The sequence below is a fragment of the Perognathus longimembris genome, chromosome 3, assembly GCF_023159225.1.
Source record: "Perognathus longimembris pacificus isolate PPM17 chromosome 3, ASM2315922v1, whole genome shotgun sequence".
Lineage (NCBI taxonomy): Eukaryota > Metazoa > Chordata > Mammalia > Rodentia > Heteromyidae > Perognathus > Perognathus longimembris.
This window is the reverse complement of record NC_063163.1, coordinates 89,993,990-90,014,241: the sequence shown is the minus strand read 5'-3', so window position 1 is coordinate 90,014,241 and position 20,252 is coordinate 89,993,990. Positions and strand designations below refer to the sequence as shown.

Sequence of the window (20,252 nt, the reverse complement as noted above, 5' to 3'; positions counted from 1 at the left end):
CTCTGTTCTTCACACTCTGTTTGGCTGTGGATCGGAAGGTCTGTTGAGAACTGCAGTAGCACACCATCCAGCTGTGCTGGCCAAGCCAGACAGAAGCCAGACAGCTGCAGCAGTGAGAAGCTCTGAGCAGGTGCCTCCTCCTTGAGGACCAAGTCTGGATGCTGACTGGCAACCTGAGGCTAGTTGCCCCATCTGAGAGGCAGACCTGCACCCACCATTCACACCAGAGTTCACGTCCATGCACTGCCTGTCTCTTTATTTCCAAGCGAAACTGGAAAACCTCCATGTTAAAATGAAATCATAACTAATGGTTGACACTCATCCAAAATACTTTTGATATTGCTTAGGCAATCACAGACCAGGACCATAAAACCATCGGAGGTCCTCACTGGGTCCATGACCTGTGGCATAGGGCCCAGCTATGGCGCAGAATGTATTATAAGAACCATCCAGGCAAGCGCAGTAGGCTAGGCCAGCCTCATCATCAGGAAGCCCCTCCTCCTCCAACCTGAGAACTATGCTCATGTATGAGAGGGTCTGGCACCACTCCGAGGACAGCATGCTGCTGCCCAAAGGGCCCCCTTTGTTTATGAGCTCTGCGTAAGATGTTCGGATAGGCTTGCTGCTAGAGAAACAGGGCAGCCTTTCTAAAACACACACAGCACCTCGCCACCCAGCCATTGAGGGTGACCAGCAATTACATCAGGGTTTCTCGCTCAGAGTTGTGCAACATTCTAAAATAATTTTGAGTCTCTGGAGGATACTTGGATCCTAAACAGACCCACAGTATTATTACTCTGGATTCTGAAAGTGAGAATAACAAATCCCTTCAATGTACAAATGAAGAACATATTTCCCTACAGAGATGTTTACAAAGTCTCTCCATTTCCCTGGATGAAAAAGAGTGGAGTTTATCTTAACACGTGTTAAAAGTTCAAGGAATCTGCCAGGTGCCTCACATGGTTGGTCCCCAGGTGTACAGGGATGAGGCTCTTACACACAAAACTCCGACAGCAGGCAGGGGGTGGTACAGGCCATAGCTGAGGTTCCCAGAGCACTAAGTATGGCAGGAAGGGAAGAGCACAGGTGGCCTTGGGGATCCAAGAGGGCAAATTTGGAGTCTGTGTTGGCAGCAGAAGTACAGGCATGGCCTGAGCACATCCAACACCTCACTACCCTCAACTGCAAATGAGTGGGCCCAGTTCAGGGAGATCAGTGTCTGGGCCCACACACTGCAAGGCACAGAGGTGGGATCGGAGCCTGGGCTGTTTAACAAGTGAGCTCACAACCTCCCTCAAATGAGTCAGAAATACATTTCCCCAAATACTCCAAAGATAGCCCTTTCCTACTGAGGCCTCTACCTTCCACTTCCTCCTGCCCCTCCACCTCTGCCCTGCCCTGTCTGGTCCTCTCCTGGCCTGCCACCTGGAATCCCCAAAGGCCAAATCTCTGCCTTTTCAAAGTCCGCTGGTGGCCCTCCCTGGCCTCTCTTTGTTTCCACCTACACCTCAGCCTCAGGCCCAGTAGAAGACCTGCAGGTCACAGAGACGAAGCCATTAATGAGGACCTGTCAGACTCAGCACCTCAGCGTCTCTGTATCAGAGCCTCTTCCCAGTGCCCCCTGTTGCAACCTCCCTGGTCCTCAGTGCCCCTCCCCCACCACCACCTAGACCACCAGTGCTCAGTGCCCCTCCCCCACCACCACCTAGACCACTGGTCCTCAGTGCCCCTCCTCTACCCCGCAACCTGAGCCTTCTCCTCCACTGCCTTCTCACTCTTCCCTTCCCCAGTGTGCTGTAACCCAAGCTGAGGAATGAAGGGCACAAAAAGAAACAAGAGAGGGCAAAAGGAGGAGGAACTTAACACCACTGCAATAGGTACGGCTTTTAGATGCTTTTTCTGAAAAGCGCTAACTTCTTACTGGGCTCACAAACTAAGTGCAAATAGTATAAAAGCTTAGCATCTCTGTTCCGACTTTGTAACTGTGTCCTTTGTTCTGAGTCTGCCTCCCTTGCAATTACTTAGAATCCAGGAAGTTCCAGGGCTCACGGATAAACATCTTCACAACAAAAAATACCTGCAAGGAAGGAAGGGCAGAGCCTTCCCTAGCAGAGCACCAGCCAGGCAGCAACCACTCATACTGTAACAAGGCCCTTGTAACATGACTCTGCAACAAGGCCCCATGGCCAATACCAAGGAGCAGCCAAAGCCACTTGACCACCTGAGCCCAGGGGCCTAGGACTACTTAATTTGGTACCATGCATACCTCTCTTGCAGACCCAGTTCTTCTATTAAGGCCTAAAGTGCTTGTCTGTACAGAGAAGATGGGCTGAAAGGCATATGCTGCCCCTTCCTGCCCTGCCCATGCTGTATAATGAGCCTCCTATCTCTGCTCTTTACTTGGCATATGAGGGTGGGGCCTGATGCTAGGAACTCCTGGAGTTTGGGCCCAAGGCTAACCTCTGGTTCTCCTATTGCCCCGCATGCAGCTTCCATTCCGTTCCCACCTCCATTCCACAATGCAGGAACTCATGCTCACATATCAGCTTGCAGTGAGCTCACAGTCAGGATTGCTTGGCCCAGCTCTGAAGCTCTGAACCCCTTGTTCAGAGGGCTTCCTGCCCATCTTGCTTGTGTGCCCCCTGTGTCCCACTGTCGCCATGTCCCACTGTCAGGGCAGGAGCAGAAGCTCTGGGCTGGAGACGCCACTCACCTGGTGGGCTGAAGGTAGCCTCCCATGTCATGGAGTTGTCACGTGTGTACAGCTCCACGGAGCCTTTGCCACCACTGGAGCAGACTTTGAAGCCATCAGAGATGACCTGTCCCCCATAGGCAGAGGGGATGGGTCTGGACTGCTCTCCTTGTGTCTTCCAGAAAAAGGAAAACGTGACCCCTGAGGAAAGGAAGGGGCAGGTAAGCTGGTGGAAGCAGAAGGATGGCCAAGCCACTCAGAAGCACAAGTGCACGCAGGGATGTTGGCTCGTGTCTGCAAAGGGCTCTCTCAAGGTCTGACATAGAGAAAAAAAATTGTGGCCAGTCCAGTGACTGACCGAGGTCAGATCCCAAGCAGTCCAAGACCAGGCTTGCAAATGTAAATCTTAGCTGCAGCCTCCTTCCTCCTACTTGTCCAGACCCACCAAAACCTCTCCCGTGAAAACATTTTACAAAGAACCATCTTGTGTATATGGGTTTATAAACATCATTTTAAGAAAACTGTTACTGCCTCATGAACTTCCTTCCCTGTCCATAAATAGGCCTCTACATTGTCATTTTTATGTCCTCACAGTTACATCCTAACAGGGTTCACAGCTTTTTAAAACAACCCCTTACTGCTAAGTTGTAAGGTTTTCTTCAGTTTTTTAAAAGAAATTTTCAAATGGAACTTGAAGCTAATTTTTTTGCACATCTCAATTTACATGTCTTAAACTAAATTCCCAGGAGGAAAGTTCTTTTCACAGGAGAAACACACTTTTAAAGTCTGTGATGCCCTTGGCTCTCACCTCCCGCAGATACCCACACAAGGCTCACAGAGGCTGGCAGCAATCATATTTTTGCAGATACCATCTGCAGGTTCTTCCTAAGTTTGACCCCCAGGCCCATGCTGGGTGAGGTAGTACGCCATATGGACTGAGAAGTCCCTGCAACAAACACCAGTGCAATGAGCTGCATCCTGTGGGCCTCTCCCTCCGCCCCCAGATATGGAGGGGCACAAAGCCAGCCTCCCACAAATCTGGGGCCTAGCCCCTCACTCAGGGTCACAGAGTTCCTGCTTCCCACCTCCAGTAAACCATACCCACCTCCCCTTCCCTGCATGTAAGAAAACAGTGTGTATTGTGTATGTGTACACTTGTGTGTATGAATGTATGTACTACTTGTGTATAGTGGTGTGCTTATACACTTGTGTTTGTGTATATTGTGTCTATGTGTATTACATGTCTGCATACACTTGTATTACATGCATGTATATACTTGTGCGCACTGTATGTGTGTATACACACTGTGTACATGTATACTGTATGCATGTACACACTTGTGAATGTGCTATATATACACTTGTGTATGTGTATTGTGTATGCACACTCATGTATATTGTACGGGTGTATACACATGTGTTACATGTATGCATGCACCTGTGTATCACATGCATGTGTACATGCTTGTATAATGTGCATATTACATGCACGTCTCACTTGTGTGTATTGCATGCATGTGTATGTGTACATTTCTGTAGGTGTCTATTACATGCACGTGTATGCATAGGTTGTGCATTATGCAGCAGCCTGGCCCCAGTTGAGGGGATGTCAGTGACCACATATGACTCCTGGCCAAGAACAGACAGAGCTGGTCAGGATGGAGCAGGGGCGGAGTGGGAAGAGGGAGAGAGGTGAGAGGGAATTGCCCTGGAGCCTAGTTAGAGAAGGTCACTGAATCTGGAGAAGCCATCTGTCACTGGTATATAAACTGGTGTCTCATTGCCAGCCATTATCACTGCAGTGCCTCTGAGCTAACATATTTGTTCCAAGATTTTCCAATGTCCTGTGGCACCTAAGTGGCTTTGCATCTCTGTGTGGTCAAAGCCCTAGCGTAATTAATATAAACACAGAAGCCCAGGCACAACTTTTATAACCCTGACTTGGAACTTCTTGTTCTATTGTCTTTGTATGAGGCACGCACTCTTGCCACTAGGCCATATTCCCAGCCCTTCTATTGTCTTTGTAAAAGGAACCTCACACAGAAATGCAGCGAGGGAGGAATACGGTGACATTGTCCAAAAAGAAATGCACACATTACCTGACTTAACGTAACTGTAAGTCCTCTGTACATCACCTTTACTAACAATTTTAAGAAGAAGAAGAAGAAAAACAGGAACCTCAAGATTGTGAATTTTTGGGCTGGGGATATAGCCTAGTGGCAAGAGTGCCTGCCTCGGATACACGAGGCCCTAGGTTCGATTCCCCAGCACCACATATACAGAAAACGGCCAGAAGTGGCGCTGTGGCTCAAGTGGCAGAGTGCTAGCCTTGAGCGGGAAGAAGCCAGGGACAGTGCTCAGGCCCTGAGTCCAAGGCCCAGGACTGGCCAAAAAAAAAAAAAAAAAGATTGTGAATTTTTCCACCACCACAAAGAAATGGTGGTGGCCTGGGTGACAGATACATCAAGTGAGATTGTCTGGGCCGTCCACAGCACATACAAACACTGGACCCATGATTAGGCACAGTCACTCTGCGTCAACTACAAAGGAAAGCTGATTTTCAAAGTAGGACTAGGAGCGTGGCACAAGGGGCATAGAGGCAAAAGAGGGCAGGAGGCCCTGAGTTCAAACCTTAGTACCACAACCAAAACAACAAAAGGGACACACCATGAATATTCAAGTACTGGGAGGTCCTGGACTCTGGGAGGCTCCAGTGTACTATCCTGGTCCACGGGGCACCATGCCAGTTGCTGAGGAAAACTGAACCCTTGGGAGTGCCACGTAACAGGTACCATCAGAAGAGATGGCAGGGGCAACGCCCTCCTGTAATTGTGGTAGTGTCACACATCCTTTGAACAGGAGGAGAGGCTGGAGGGCAGCGTGCAGGCTGCACTCATCCACTCGCAACAGTGGGAAGAGGGGACGCAGTGCCAGACCTCTCCCTCGTCCTCTGTGTCACGGCGGTCAGAGTGAACCCAGACTACCCGTCTGCCTCTCCATGCTCAGAAACAACTGATTTCATAGGAAGGCGCACATGGTGAGTTGTGAAATTTTTGTTATGAAATGTAATCCCAGTAGGATTCACGGAAGTCAGTTTTTTCCCCAAAAATGTTGCTGCATTTAAATTTTCCTTTTCCTCAACTCAGAATGGCCCTGTTCTGGCCGTACAACTCTCCCCAGGAAAAAAATACAAAATTCAATAGTGTTAGGTAAAGATTAGGTAATAAAAATAAAACTTAAAAACTCAGTGTGGTGTTGGATTGTGGGCATAATAGGCAGGTTGTGGCCCCGTAGCCTGCTTCTTAGCTCACTCTGCCTGCAAAGCTCTGGGCCCCCTGAGGATGGGCTTGAGTTTAAACGCCCATCTGTGTCATCAATCTGAAGAGACTCAGTGTGCTCACAAAAGACAAGTGTTGTCACAATCAGAGACTGACATCAATACAGAGAGAGGGCAGTTAAAGGAAAGAAATAAGCTCAATACTAATTCATCGATTCCATATATTGTTCTTGCTATAAGCAGTGAACCCAAACCCATCCAAAAAGTAAAATAAGGAGAGCTCATCAACCTCAGAAGACAGAAAAACTTCCCACAGGTCCCTGGAAATGAGTGGGAAATAGAAGTTCACAAATATTACTGTGTTGTGCAGGATCACAGAGCTTTCCCACATGACATCAAGAGATGGATGGATAATCTAAGCAGAAAGTCCACCTGAAACCCACTCACTGATATCCACTTATACCAGTTTTGAGGCCCAAGATGAAAGGGCACAGAGAGAGTTCAGAGAGTGTAGATGTCTAAACATTTGGACAAAGAAAGAATGGAAGACACAAGATGGTTTCCCACCGTGGAAGTGAATTCGGCACAGTGCTCATAAATCCCACCATGTTGGGTGAGCTGGGTAAAAGGTGCCCTGCTGGCTCGGCCCATGGCCCATATGGGTGCCGTGGGGGCAGGCTGTTTATCTGGCTGTGTAAGCTTCCTTCCTTTCTTCACAATTGTCATTCGAGGAGAGTCTGCCTTTACTCGTCTCTCACTAGTGCAGGCCACAGTGCCTTTTACACACAAAACAAAACAAGTGAGCAGACGTGGGTGGCTCAGGCCTATACTCCCAGCTCCTTGGGAGGCTAAGATCTGAGGATGGCAGTTCGAAGCCACACCTGATAGGAAAGTCCACGAGGCTCTGGTCCCCGATGAACCACCAACAGCCAGAAGTGGAACCGTGGCTCTGGTGGTAGAGCACAAGCCTCAGCTCAGGGTCAACGCCAAGGCCCCGAATTCAAGCCCCAGACTGGTCTCCTTCCCTGACTCTCCGGGCCCTCCCATCTCAGACGTCCCTGCAAACGTTCCTACAGTTCCAACCGCTTTTAAAAATTAGCAACCTAATGCTTGCTACAGGCAAAGCTGCGTTGAGGGGACTACACCAGAGGTGCCCCAGGCTGGCAGAGGCCCAGGTGAGGGGACTGCGCCAGAGGTGCCCCAGGCTAGAGGAGGCCCGGCAGCAGAGGAAGTCCCAGGGGGCCCACAGGAAGGAAGGAAGGTGGAGGGGAGGCCAACACAGGCCGCTCGCTCTTGACTGAGTGGAGTGAGACGTTGCAGGGGGAAGATGGCTGCAGCAGCTTGCCTTCCTTCCCAGATACTATGGAAGCTGAGATAGGAGGATCATGAGGCTAACTTGGGGAAAAACATCAGACCCTCTCTCAGAAAGGGCTGGGGGAAGCATGACTCAAGTGGTAGAGGACCTGCCTAGCAAGCCCAAGGCCCTCAGTTTAAACCCCAGGGCTGCTCCCCCTCCCCAAAGTAAGTTGTTGACTCTAAGCTCCTCAAGATAAAATTTAGAATGTCAGAAATAACTGTGAAAGTCCAAGGATCCCGCAATGGAAGCAGGCCTTTTCTTGAGAAAAGTGGGAGTACTTAAAGATTTCATTTTTTAAAAAAAAATTTGTGGCAGCTAATTTGAGATTTTTAACTCCAAGGCTACCACGCCAAATACAGTCATAGGCCAGAACCACTCCCAAGCTCCCAACCTTGGGGTACAGGGGAACTTGTCTGGAAGCTTTGAGCTCCAAGGTGTTTCCTTCAGGCCCTGCCGTCATCTGGGAAAACACCAGGCATGGGACTCGCAGGAACTGGGGGAGATGAACTGTCTCTGAGCCACAGAGACATCCCCTTCCCCAGAGAAGCTGCTTTCCAGAGGCCAGAGAAAGCCATGAGAAAATGCCCCACTTCCCAGAGCTCGGTCTCCCCTGTCCCCCCACTTCCCGGAGCTCGGGCTCCCCTGTCCCCCACTTCCCGGAGCTCGGGCTCTCCTGTTGCCAGGCTGCTGCCCCTGAGCCCAGGGTTTTTTGGAGTTGGAGAAATAAGCCTAGTGTGTTCCCAGGGTTCTTTGAACTAGGGGTGAGCTCAAGCTCTGTTTGCCTCATGCCCAACCCAGGTGTTGACTTCAAAGCTGTTCCACACAGTTGGCCTGGCCTGGCAAAGTCTGAAACATAGCCTCCCCAATTGTCTGTTCTCGTTGGAACGGAGTCTTGTCTCTTCTAGAACCATGCACAATTAACCTGTTACCTGGGGCAGTCGGATACTAAGGAGTCTCAGAGCCTTAAGCAGCACTGCATGAAACTTTCCTGCCAACAAACATTTTCATTTTATCTAAAAGGTAAAACTCAAAAGCTCCAGCTGGTGGTGATGGCAGAGGCGACAAAGTCCCAGAAAGTTTCAAACTCAGCCCAGATGTGCCGGTGGCCTCTCAGGAGGAGTAAGGAGAAGAATGGGTCTCTGTTTTCCTGTTCCCACCTGTGTGCCTTGGTCGTGGTATGATTCTAACGACCGGCCTCAGCTGATGGTGGGGACAGATACAGCTGCCCTGCCAGCTGCCCTCGGTGGCCGAGCGCAGCCAGTGCGAGGGTTAACAGGCACACCCTGCAGACCGGTCATCAACATGCCAGAGCCAGAAATAACGTGCAGCAGCCACCACACCATCAATTTGCGTCCCACAAATGCCACAGTCCCATCCCATTCTGGGCGGGTGGCAGCGAGGTGGCTCCTCGAAGGAGGGTCCCCTCCTCCCTGACATGATGAAATACCTCCATCCCACAGCTCAGTACCACGATGATTTATAACTTTCATCTCCAGGATGGCACTCTGGTCAGAGTTCAAGCTGCCTGCGTTGCCTCCCCTCCCTCCCTCCAACTCATATTTGACATTTTCATGCTGTAATTGATGGGAGCTTCGTGTTCACATCTGCCACTGGCCAGAGAAGCGGCCATTACCCGACAATGAAATGCATGGAAGTAGGAGAAGCAGCCGTCGCTTACCCTCCGGGCCACACTGAGCTGGGTTGCTGATGCAGGACGTCTTGTACTTGCCGTAGTACAGGAGTGTTACCCCCTTCTCCTCCTTGAGGTAAATGCCTTTGTTGACCTTCCCTTCCACAATATCTGAGCAAGGGAAGAGACAGCATCATGAGTTAGCAGCCCTACAAGACTGAAAGCCTAAAGACACAAGTCAGATTCACAGCTTCCTTGTCCCCATAATTACACATTCATACTATCACACACCATCTAGAATATTAATGGCATTTGTTAATATTTAACTATTAGTCATTATAAATAATTTATAAGTTTAAATGTTAGGTGGTAAATTATTATAATGTCCTATTGATGTCTCATTAATGTGTCATATGCATTACAGTGGAATGATACAGTAACTGTCCTTTTTGCCAATGGTTGAGCCCACCAGGGTAATACAAATGGCAGTGTCCCACTGCTCTAACCATACCACATGCTGCCAGGATCCTTCCCAGCCCACCCTCATTTCGAATTTCCCTTAGTAGATTGAACACAGAGCATGATGAGCCCCCTGTACTTCTAGCTCTGCTTGGGGTGTTCTAATCCCACCTAGCTGTAGGAGCCCATGGTTCAGACCCAGGAGGATACCACAGTTACATTGGGACAGTCCCATGAGAGCCTGCCAATCACAAGAGCCCACAGCTACAAGTCCTTTCAGAAGTCCTGTTCATCCAGACATCTTGTTTTGTCCTGTCTCCAACTAAAATGTGTCTGATGGTGAGACTGAGGTACCAGGTCAAGGCCTATGAAACCTAATGGTGGCAGCATCTGTTGTTCGCTGTGGTCAGCTTGCTCATCTCCCTCTGCTACTTAGCAGAGACTGGGGAGAGGAAGGTATGGACCTGGTGACTATGGGTATGATGTCCACTCAGGAGCTGCTAGGCCTCCTGACCCGACACCATCCACCTAGGTCAGCTTTATAACTAGATTACCGGCAGGGACCTCTGTTCATCCTCACTGTGTTGAAACTACTATTTTTACTTATTCTATTGCTTGCCAGGGAGACCTATATCTTGTACAACACTAAATGGATAACTAGCAGTTTCATAACTGAGTTAGGCTGTTCACACCCCTAAGTGAGACCATTTGCTTGGCGAAATTAATTGTGGAAGCCAAACCCCTCACAGTTGAAGGAGCAACTGGGTGGTGTGCTAGAAAATGGATCTACTCAATCAGAACCGGCTTCCTACGCCCACCAAATAAATGCCACAATCACCGTCCCTTCCATTTCAGCTGCATGGAGAACACATGACCCTGTAGGCTCTGGTGTTGTTAAAGAAGACAGTAATTTAATCATGACTCTTTTGGGGGTGTGTCTCATAAGACAGCATCTAATGAGTTTTAAAACCCAGCTGCAAAGGAAATGCTGATTTTAATGTTTGGAAAAGATCAAATTTTGGATGAGGCATTTTCAATTCATTTTGATTTTTCTTGAAAAGGGCTTCTTCTCCCCTCTTACTGTGTTTAGAAAAGATCTCATCTTGGGTCAGTTTTGCTCGGGAAATATGCTTTGGTTTCAGAATCTGCTGGGAGTGTGGACAAGTACCCGCTCCTCTGAGCCCGGCCATCCACAGCTCCTCCCTTCATTGAGCCCCAGTAGTTCTTCTTAGCACCTTGGCTCTGTCTGCTTCTACTATGCTACCCATTCATCTGGCATCCTACAGGACATCCTGGCATCTGGCATCTGGCATCCTACAGGACTGGACTGGATGAGCCCTCAAATTCACTGGAGACCCCAATGTGACAGAACATAGAACCAGACATAAGGTGCTCACCTACTGTTGCAGAGAAATTGGAGTAGGCAGAGTCATTGGTAGAAACAAAGGTAGAATTGTGGGAAGGGAGCACAGTGAGGTTGTGGGTTCGCAACGCTGGGTGAGACAACAAAAAAGAAAGCACAACACATGAGTGAGACAATGGTAAACATGAGAAAACAAACGGAACCAGCATATCTCTCAACGTGGCCTGCCTTGGAGGGGACTCCTTTCATCCTTGACCTCCCCTCTTCTTCAGGCCCCCCTCTGCCTCATGCCAGCCAGCTGCAGCACACTGTTAATTCCAATGGTGGGTACCATGGCTATCAGTCCTGGCCACAAGCTCACAGGTGAAGGTTCCAAAGTGGCTCCACTCCCGCACAGATGGTAGTTGAGAGATATGGTACTGAACTTGGCCATTTGTGAAATGGCTACAAAACAGGATTGGTGATTATGACTTGGTGAGAACTGACAAGACACCAACATGGCATGAAAACAACTGTGTGAGATGGTGACACGTGACGAGACAGGGGCTCAGCCACAGAGAGCAGACAGAAGCACATCTATGGCATGGTTCCCAGCCAGCCATCGTCCCCAGCAGCAGATGCCATTTCCTTCTTCCCCTTGAAGACTTCTCACTGAACTAAAACATGCCAGGGCTGCTCTGTGGCAGAGGGTGGCGGCAGGAGAGGAGACTGCTCAACCCTCCACTTCCAGGGTTTCCAGACAAACACTGATCTGTATAGAGTCTGACAAGAGTCAGTACATTCAGTGGGCAGTGGGGAGCCCTTCAGCCATTGTATTTGTGTGATTTGGTGACTTAATGAGAAGCCGGGTTCATGGGTAAAAGTGTTCAAAGCATCAAGAGTTCCTGACTTAATCCATCACAGTTGGCTCAGGTGGGGGTGGGGAGAAGTGCATGGGTAAATAGTTATTCAGGCTCTTTGAAATAACCCCTAACATTTTAGTTGCTGGATCCTGAGCAGTGAGCTATTTATTTTGACAATGCATTTCTACTTGGCAGGGCTATTGCCTCCAAGAGCCTGAAAACAAAGACCCAAGGGGGGGAAAAATGAGTTTTGACAAGGGCAAGTGGTCTCTTTACTCCAAACCAGCCACATCAGAAAACTTGCAGTGTGGTTTTAACCCCTACTGTAGCACGAATTCAGAGAAAATGTCTGCCTTTACGGCTGTGCTCAGGGGCGGCCATCCACGTGTGGCAAGGGGAGGCCAGCAAACCACACTGAAGACAGCACCCTGCCCCCTTCCCAGAATGCCCTCCACCACTGGCACCATGACACTGGCTCTGATGTTTCCCCACTCCAAGAGTGTAAGGAAACATTCTAGAGGGTTCTGTGGATTCCCAGCAGCACACTGAATCACAGCCACAGGACGGTAACAGCCTGCTGGGGCGGGGGAGGTAGAAAGGGCGAAGGACCCTGTGAGGGTTATTTAATGCATTACACACAGAGTGTCGGCATGGCGCAAGTGGTAGAGTGCTTGCCTAGCAAGCATGAGGTCCTGAGTTCAAACCCCAGTACTGCCATATATGTGTATATATGTATGTACACACACACACACACACACACACACACACACACACACACACACACACACACACACTTCACAGGAACCAGAACAGAAATGAATGGAACACAAGCTGGACTCTGTACTATGATACTCTGGTTGGACACATCAGCTACTTAATAGTATCCAGAACAATAGATAAATCATCCAAAACTTCTTAAAAGAAGGATTCTTGCGGGGCTGGGAATGTGTCTTAGTGGTAGAGTGCTTGCCTAGCATACAAGAAGCCCTGGGTTTGATTGCTCAGCACCACATAAACAGAAAAAGCCGTAAGTGGCACTGTGGCTCAGTGGCAGAGTGTTGGCCTTGAGCAAAAAGAAGCCAGGGACAGTGCTCAGGCCCTGATTCCAAGCCCCAGGACTTGCAAACAAAAGAAAAAGAATTTTTGGGCAGAGGCATGGATCAAATGGCTCTCCCGACCCCCTGGCATCCAGATGTCCCCAGCCCCTGGCTGTGGCATTCCTAGTGCCCAGGTCTACCTTCAGTGGTATCCTGAAGTTCATGGATCCCGTCCACATCTTCCAATGGCCAGTAATGGGAAGCAGAGGCCAAGACAGCAAAACCTGCAGGGGAAAAGAGGGAGCTGTTAGATTACCGCTGTGGAGGAAGGAGCCGAGGACAGACTGAGAGCTGGACCTTCAATGAATTTGGGGAGATTAAATGAACCCCACAGTGAGACAATGTCTGCCATCATTGGACAAGGAAAGGAAACAGTTCTGGGAGGGGGACACGGGAGTGCTGTGCCAGGCATTGTTGGAGGTATTTGGAAACACTTTCATTTGTGGTAACAATGACTGACAGGTTAATTGTGTTCTTTGCCTATTTGTAAAGATCAGCAATAAAGTCCTTGTTCAGATTTCTTGGGAGACAGTACATGATGGGCTATTTCCTAGATTCAGCCCTGGTGCCCCTACTATACATGTCAGGTCCTCAGAATCACATGCATTGCAGAACCACAGACACCAAGAACAGAGGCCAGGCCCTCATATCCCCCATGGATCACAGACCCACGGACACCAAGAACAGAGACCAGGCCCTCATATTCCCCGTGGATCACAGACCCATGGACACCAAGAACAGAGGCCAGGCCCTCATATCCCCCGTGGATCACAGACCCACGGACACCAAGAACAGAGGCCAGATCCTCATATCATCTGTGGACCACAGACCCATGGACACCAAGAACAGAGCCCAGATCATCATATCCCCTGTGGATCACAGACCCACGAACACCAAGAACAAAGGCCAGGTCCTCAGATCCCCCGTGGACAGACCCACAGACACCAAGAAAAGCGGGCACAGACCCACAAACACCAAGGACAGAGGCCACAGACCCATAGACACCAAGAACAAAGGCCAGGTCCCCAGACCCACAGACACTAAGAACAGAGGCCAGGTCCTCAGATCTCCCTCAGATCACAGACCCATGAACACCAAGCCCCTCCCACCATCTCCGGTGACTGAGGCCACAGCCAATTCTGGAAGGAATAGCTGAGAAGCAAAGGTGTGGTATCACCCCCAAAGGATCCAGAACCCCAAGAGTTGGCCAGGGAAGAGGGGCTCAGGAGGGGGCTGCTGGGCCGGCTGCCACCACTGCCCTTCAGACAGTGCCTAGCCCCGCATGATGTGTGGAAGAGTGAAGTTTCAGCAGGCAGGGACCCTGGGCTGAAGGCCAGGCCCAGTCTGAGGAGGACAGCTTTGCAGGTTAGTGAGCCAGTGGCAGGCAGCTGACAGGCAGGTGCTGGCGATGAAGGACTAGGCCCTCTGCATGCCGAGTTATGCCATGTTCCAGGGCTGGAGGCCTATGGCAGGGTGAGCCACAGGCACCCAGCTACAGAATACTGTTCATGCCATGTCAGTGCCAGTGCAGGTCAATTGCCTAGAATCACCAGGTCTCTGCTTTTGGAGAAGTTAGAGATCCAGATGTTCTAAGTGTAAAAATTTTCCCCTAATTTAGTGCTGCCAATTGTAAAATTAAAATCAGATGGTGCTTAAATGATAGGCCTGGCTTAGTCCACAGGCCCAGTATAGCCTAAAGGCCTCAGAGAAACCAGAAAGGGCCCTGCTCTGTGACAGCAGCAGGACGTGGCCATCTTCCCATCATCAAGGACAAGAGCTGATCTACTCAACCACACAACTCTTGCAGATTCACCCAAGACAAGGTGTCTTCTGAGATACTGGGGCACATCTGGTAGCCACATTGCCATTAGGGGATGAGTCAGAGAGAGGAGAGGAAAGTAGTTAGGTCAGGAGAAAGAGGAGAAGAAAGAGGAGAGGGGAGAGCAGGAAAGGGTAAGAGAAGACAGAGAAAAGGGGAAGACAGAGGTGGGGAAGATTTTCAGCCTTTGCCATCACAAGTACAAATCAGCTATCTGGAATTAATTTGTATTCATATCTAAAGCTCTATCAATTTAGGTTGGCTGGGGGAAGATGGAGGAAGACAAGAATTTATGCTGAGAACAGTTGATAATTTTCCTAATTATTGCTCTGCCCCTTGCCTTCAGTCATCTGCATCCTCCCTCTTTCCATGACTCCACCCCATTTCTGCCTCAATCAGAGATTCCTACAGGTAACCTGCCTTCAGTCCCCACAGACCTGACTGGACAGTCCTCACGGGCAAGGCCCATCCCTGCCTGCTGGGCTCCATCTGTCTCTGCCTTCAACACTGAAGCTCATTTCCCCGCAAGACTTCTGCAGTTCCAACTGCCTGGAAAATTGTTCCTTGGGTTTTGTGTAGCTGCCTCATTCTAATTCAGGTCTTGGTTCCCCCACCCTGCCTCCCCTCAGGCCTTCCAGGCCCTGTCACCATCCTCTGCTCTCTGCCACCTGTATCAGCTCTCTCCCAGCAGTTCCTTCCACTGGACGTTCTGCGCCTGGGTCTCATGTCTGGCTCCTGAATCAGACTTCTGCTATGTAAAGGATTCTGCCTCGTCTCTGTATTCTGTGTGTGTGTGCACACGCGTATGTGTGCACACGCGTGTGTGTATGTATAACTCAGATGTTCGTATTTTGAAATCTCCCAAGGTCCTAATGTTAGTCATTAAAAACATACTCTAGCTGAGCACTGGTGCTCACACCTGTAATCCTGACTACTCGGGAGGCTGAGATCTGAGGATCATTGTTCAAAGCCAGCCTGGCCAAACAAATCTGTGAGATTCTCTGTCTTCCATTAACCACCAACTAGCCAGAGATGGAGCTGTGTTTCAAGTGGTAGAGCGGCAGCCTCGAGCACAACCGAAATGAAACATTTTGAGTGAGAGTGTGAGGCTCCAGGACAAGCACAAAAATTAATAAATAAAACGTAGCTCCATAGGCGGAATGGAGGATGAAATGCAGCACTGAGTGAAATGAGACTAATTAATCATAAACACAGGGTACACAAAGAGTGCAATTATATCTGTAGCCCTTGTCCTCCAGAAAAATCACTGCCTGGAGAATCCCTGTGTGTCTAACAGGAGAAAGTTTTTCAAAAGGCCAGCATGGGCGTCGTTTTCCACTCTAGGAAGATGAGCATCTATGTTCCCGTGGGCCCAGGTGGGCCATTACAGAACACCCATCACGGGGTCACTGTAGGCAATTAGTAACACTGTGATTACCTGCTGTGGGCTCTCCAGCCACTAACGAGGGCGAGCGGTCCCACGGGCTGCCCAGGCATCCTGGATCCAACTGGGGTCAGAGCCCCATGTCCCCCTGGATAGGAAAGGTCTGTGTGGTAACATGGGCTGCTATTTTTCTCAAGTTCCCTGTTCCTCATTACAACCATTATCTATAAAAGGACATGTTTATAAACTTTTGAGAATGCCCTGCAATCTCCTAGCCAGCACCATTTATGGGTTGGAATTAACCGACAGGCACAGCTTCCTAGGTTGGCATGGGGAACTGGAACCAGGAATCGGGCACCTGTACCAGGGCAGATGTCCCTGCCCTGCTGGTCTCAGTGCTCGCTCTTCAATCTCCTAGCGCTCGTGGCTTCCTTGTGAAATGAGAACGGGGTGCCCTTGCCCCTTTCAACCACAACACTAAACCTGCTAGACCACGACCTACAGAGCGCAGAGGCTCCTGCTAATTGGTGTGATTTGGAATCACGAAGCTAAACACCTTCCTGCCTACCAGCAGAGCAAAGGGTCCAGCTGATACCTAAGCCCGTATAGACAGACATACCCCAGGGATGTGACTCAGGTTTCCGAGAGAGACACCACCTAGCCCAGGTCCTCTCTGCCACTCAGATCGAAGGCAGTAGCTACTGAACATCATCTATGCAGAGGGCACATGGCTGGGTGCCAGGACGAACCAACATGAACAGTGTACCTGTTGGGCCTTTTAACCCAAACTGAAGTTTGGTGTGGTTGCCTTGCCCTAACTCTGCCCCAGTTCCTGAACAGCTGCACACCCACTCACTTGGTCCTATACCACCCACCTGCCTGGCCCAACACCACCATCCTTTCTCAGTTACCTCCTTGGGTGCCATGCCCCTAACTGCCACCCTGGTGCTAGCATCCTGGTCCATCCTTCCATCACTGAAGTGCAGGCCCATGCCTCACAGTACAACCCTGCAGAGGTGCCCGGCATACTGCTGGCCAGTGCTTCTAAGTGACCTTTGCCAGCCCTGTGCCCACCCCTTCCTGGCTTCTCCCTGTCTAACCAGGGCTCTGCTGCACGTGCCATGCCTGTGTCTACCGCCAGGGCTCTGGAGAGGTGGTGGGCAGCCAGGAGGCCCCACGGTGGGTGGGTGAATGCATGGATGTGTGATATGGGTGTGGGTATGGACACTGTGTCCCAAGGGCATGGTCTGGAAGGCCTTTGAAGTGTGTTGGAGGTGATTTTGGAGACCCCCTGATAGCTCTGGCCATGGACCCCTGTTCTGAGGGCGGCCCTCCCTTCTCCCCGTGGCCTGTCGGGGCAGCTCAGCCTCCATAGCATGATGACAAGTATGTTAGCCTGTCCCCAGGGCCCACGCCGCCCTTTGTCCTTCAGCTTGGGGTGGAGGCTGGGAGAGCAGGTGGACCCATGGCTTCCACACTTTTGTGCAGAGGATGTAAGGAGGGAGGGAGGGCCTTGAAGACGGGGGTGAGAGAATCGGCCACCTCTCTACTCGGAAGTGGCTGGGAGGCCTGAAGTACGCCTAGGTAACGTGCCTCTGTGGTTGGGAGAAGGGTCCTGGCGCCCAGGCCATGGCCGCAGGCTGGACCTCAAGCATCATCGTCAGGCTCCCCGGAAGCAGGCGGCCGCTCACAGATGCCAGGTCCCCCTGGAGTCAGAAGCCAGGCTCCCCATCCCGCCATGCTTCCCAGCAGAGGCCAGAGTGAGAGGCAGGTGAGAGCACAGGGCCCAGGGCAGCCATCCCGGCCCCCGGGCCACTGACCCACACCCTCACACACACACCCTCACACACGCACGCCTGCACTCACACACTCGCCCCTACCCTCACACACGCACCCTTACACACTCACCCCACCCTCACACATACCCTCACACACTCACCCTTACCCTCACACATGCACACCTGCACTCATACACTCACCCCCACCCTCACACACTCACCACTGCACTCACAACCACACACTCATATCTACTCGCACACTCACCACTGCACTCAAACCCTCCCTCACACACTCATACACACACATGCACTCACCCTCACACGCCCGTACCCGCACCCTCACACTCACCTCACACACTCACCCCTGCACTCACACCCACCCTACACACTCACCTTCTGCCCCAGCCTGTCCACGCATGTACCCACACTATGGCAAGGCCCTGTCCTCTGACAAAGGCCAAAGGCAACTGGGTACTCCCAGCTCACACCTGTAATCCTAACACTCAGGAAGCCGACACCTGAGGATCACGGTTCAAAGCCAGCGTGGGCAGGAAAGTCCATGACACTCATACCTCCAGTTAACCACCCAAAAGCCAGAAGTAGAGGCTGCAGCTTAAGTGGTGGAACACTAGCCTTGAGCAAAAAAGCTGAAGGACAGCGCCCAGGCACCGAGTTCAAGTCCAATACTTTCATATACTCACACACGCACACACACACACAAACACACATAGGCCAAAAATAAGTGCGGGCTAGGTGAGGTTTCCCCATGGCGAAGCCGGGTACCAGCAGAGGACTAGCTCCTGCTGGATGGCTGCCCACGTGGCTTGTGGCCCCTGAGAGAGCATGCGTGGGCCTCAGCCCTAGTGAGCTCAGGTGAGAGAGGCAGGAAGCACCTTTCCTTAATCACAAGGCTTCATATGTCCCAGGCAGGAGGCGGCCCCCACCGAGAATGGCTTCTGCATCACAGTGTGAAGACATCGGCCAGACACCCCAGCTGGCAACATCAACAGAGGGCAAAACACGCCTTTGGGGGACAGAGGAGTAAAAGGGTGACTCCCGGACAGTTAGGGTGCTGATCAGCTCTTCCTAGGGTGCCAGCTAGGCAAGGAGAGGCCACAGCCAGCCCACCAAGGAGACATCGCTTACCTGGGTGGTCCTGTGCTCTGCGTGGGACCGCACACACCTGCAAGGGAAGGTCACACTGTGAGATGACACCTGAGGTCACACTGTGGGACACCAGGAAAGCCTCTGCAGACAGCCACTCGGCCACTCGGGACCTTACCTGGAAACCGCAGGCACAGAGCAGCAGCCAGGAGCGCCAGAGACCGAGGGACAGCAGCGTCTTCATGGTTCCCAGAGGTCAGAAAAGGTGGGGTGGGGACCCCGCGTGGGGTTCCTGAGTGGGGAGCCCGGCGTCTCTACTTTCCGCTTGTTTGAGACAGGAACATCTCACAGGCCCCAGGATGTGAAAGTCAGCTCAGTGAAGTTTGTGAAACAGAGGCGTTCTCTCTCTCTCTCTCTCTCTCTCTCTCTCTCTCTCTCTCTCTCTCTCTCTCTCTCTCTCTCTCTCTCTCTCTCTCTCTCTCTCTCTCTCTCTCTCTCTTTCTCACCACTTAACAGGCAGTGGAATGCAGGGAGCAAAGGCCCACTCCAGACTGAGAAAGCATCCAAAAGGCTGCACGGCCGCCCGCCTACCCGCCTGTCCCCAAGAGGGACCCGCCTTTAGGGCTGGTTTTCGTCAGTCCAGGTTTGGCAGCCCTTCCTGCCTCTGCCTTGAACGGGAGGGGAACGAGGAGGCTCTGAGCACTGTCCCATGCTCCTGGGCCATCCAGTACTGCAGGCTGCCCCTCTGCCAGTGCCTCAGGCTTTGGGTGGAGAGGGAGTGATGTCAGCTCCACTCAAACTTCATTCTCTTCTTTCTCTATTTATATCCTGTCCCTGCTGTGTTCCTGGGTCCTAACTCCAGCCTGTTAGAACAACCAAAGCAATTCCCCGGGATCAGACAGATGTGTGACACTGTCAGGGAGTGTGAGGGCGTGAGGGTGTGTGTGAGTGCAGGTGTGTGACTGGGTGTGATTGGGTTGTGGGGTGAGCATGGAGGTACACATTACAGATACCTCCTTCGGGGTGCTGGTAGTTCACACTGTAAATCCTAGCTAGCCAAAGGGGCTGAGATCTGAGGATCAAGGTTCAAAGCCAGTCCAGGTAGATAAATCCAAGAGACTCTTCTCTCCAGTTAACAAGCCAAAGAACAGAAGTGCCCAAGTAGTAGAGCACCCGTCTTGAGCAAAAAGCCAAGCCAGAGTGCAAGATCAGCCAGGTACTGGGTGGCTCGTGCCTATAATCCTAGCTACTCAGGAACTGAGGATCTGAGATTGAGCTGAGCTGAGATCTAGGGTTGTGGATTGAAGCCAGCCCAGGCAGAAAAGACCTCATGAGACTCTTATCTCCAAGTAACCACTCAAAAACGGCAAGTGGCACTGTAACTCAAGTGGTAGAGCTCTAGCCTTGAGCAAAAGGAGCTCAGGGACAGCACCCAGGCCCTGTGTTCAAG

The 20,252-nt window shown here is 51.1% G+C and overlaps 1 protein-coding gene across 2 annotated transcripts in view; it reads right to left on the bottom strand.

The window, feature by feature from the left end:
- The window catches only part of Adgrd1 (adhesion G protein-coupled receptor D1), an 87,701-nt gene extending 68,485 nt beyond the window's left edge, over positions 1 to 19,216 (bottom strand). Inside the window, exons 1-6 of one of the 2 annotated variants that reach the window (XM_048343158.1) lie at positions 18,981 to 19,216; positions 18,845 to 18,881; positions 12,858 to 12,941; positions 10,813 to 10,908; positions 9,005 to 9,127; positions 2,714 to 2,893 (exon numbers count right to left, since the gene is read on the bottom strand). In XM_048343158.1, the coding sequence (XP_048199115.1) occupies positions 2,714 to 2,893; positions 9,005 to 9,127; positions 10,813 to 10,908; positions 12,858 to 12,941; positions 18,845 to 18,881; positions 18,981 to 19,046 (586 nt within the window). In that variant the 5' untranslated portion in view covers positions 19,047 to 19,216. The remainder of the gene's footprint in view (positions 1 to 2,713; positions 2,894 to 9,004; positions 9,128 to 10,812; positions 10,909 to 12,857; positions 12,942 to 18,844; positions 18,882 to 18,980) is intronic. The other variant, XM_048343157.1, reaches the window with a different exon arrangement.
- Positions 19,217 to 20,252: the final 1,036 nt, after the last annotated feature.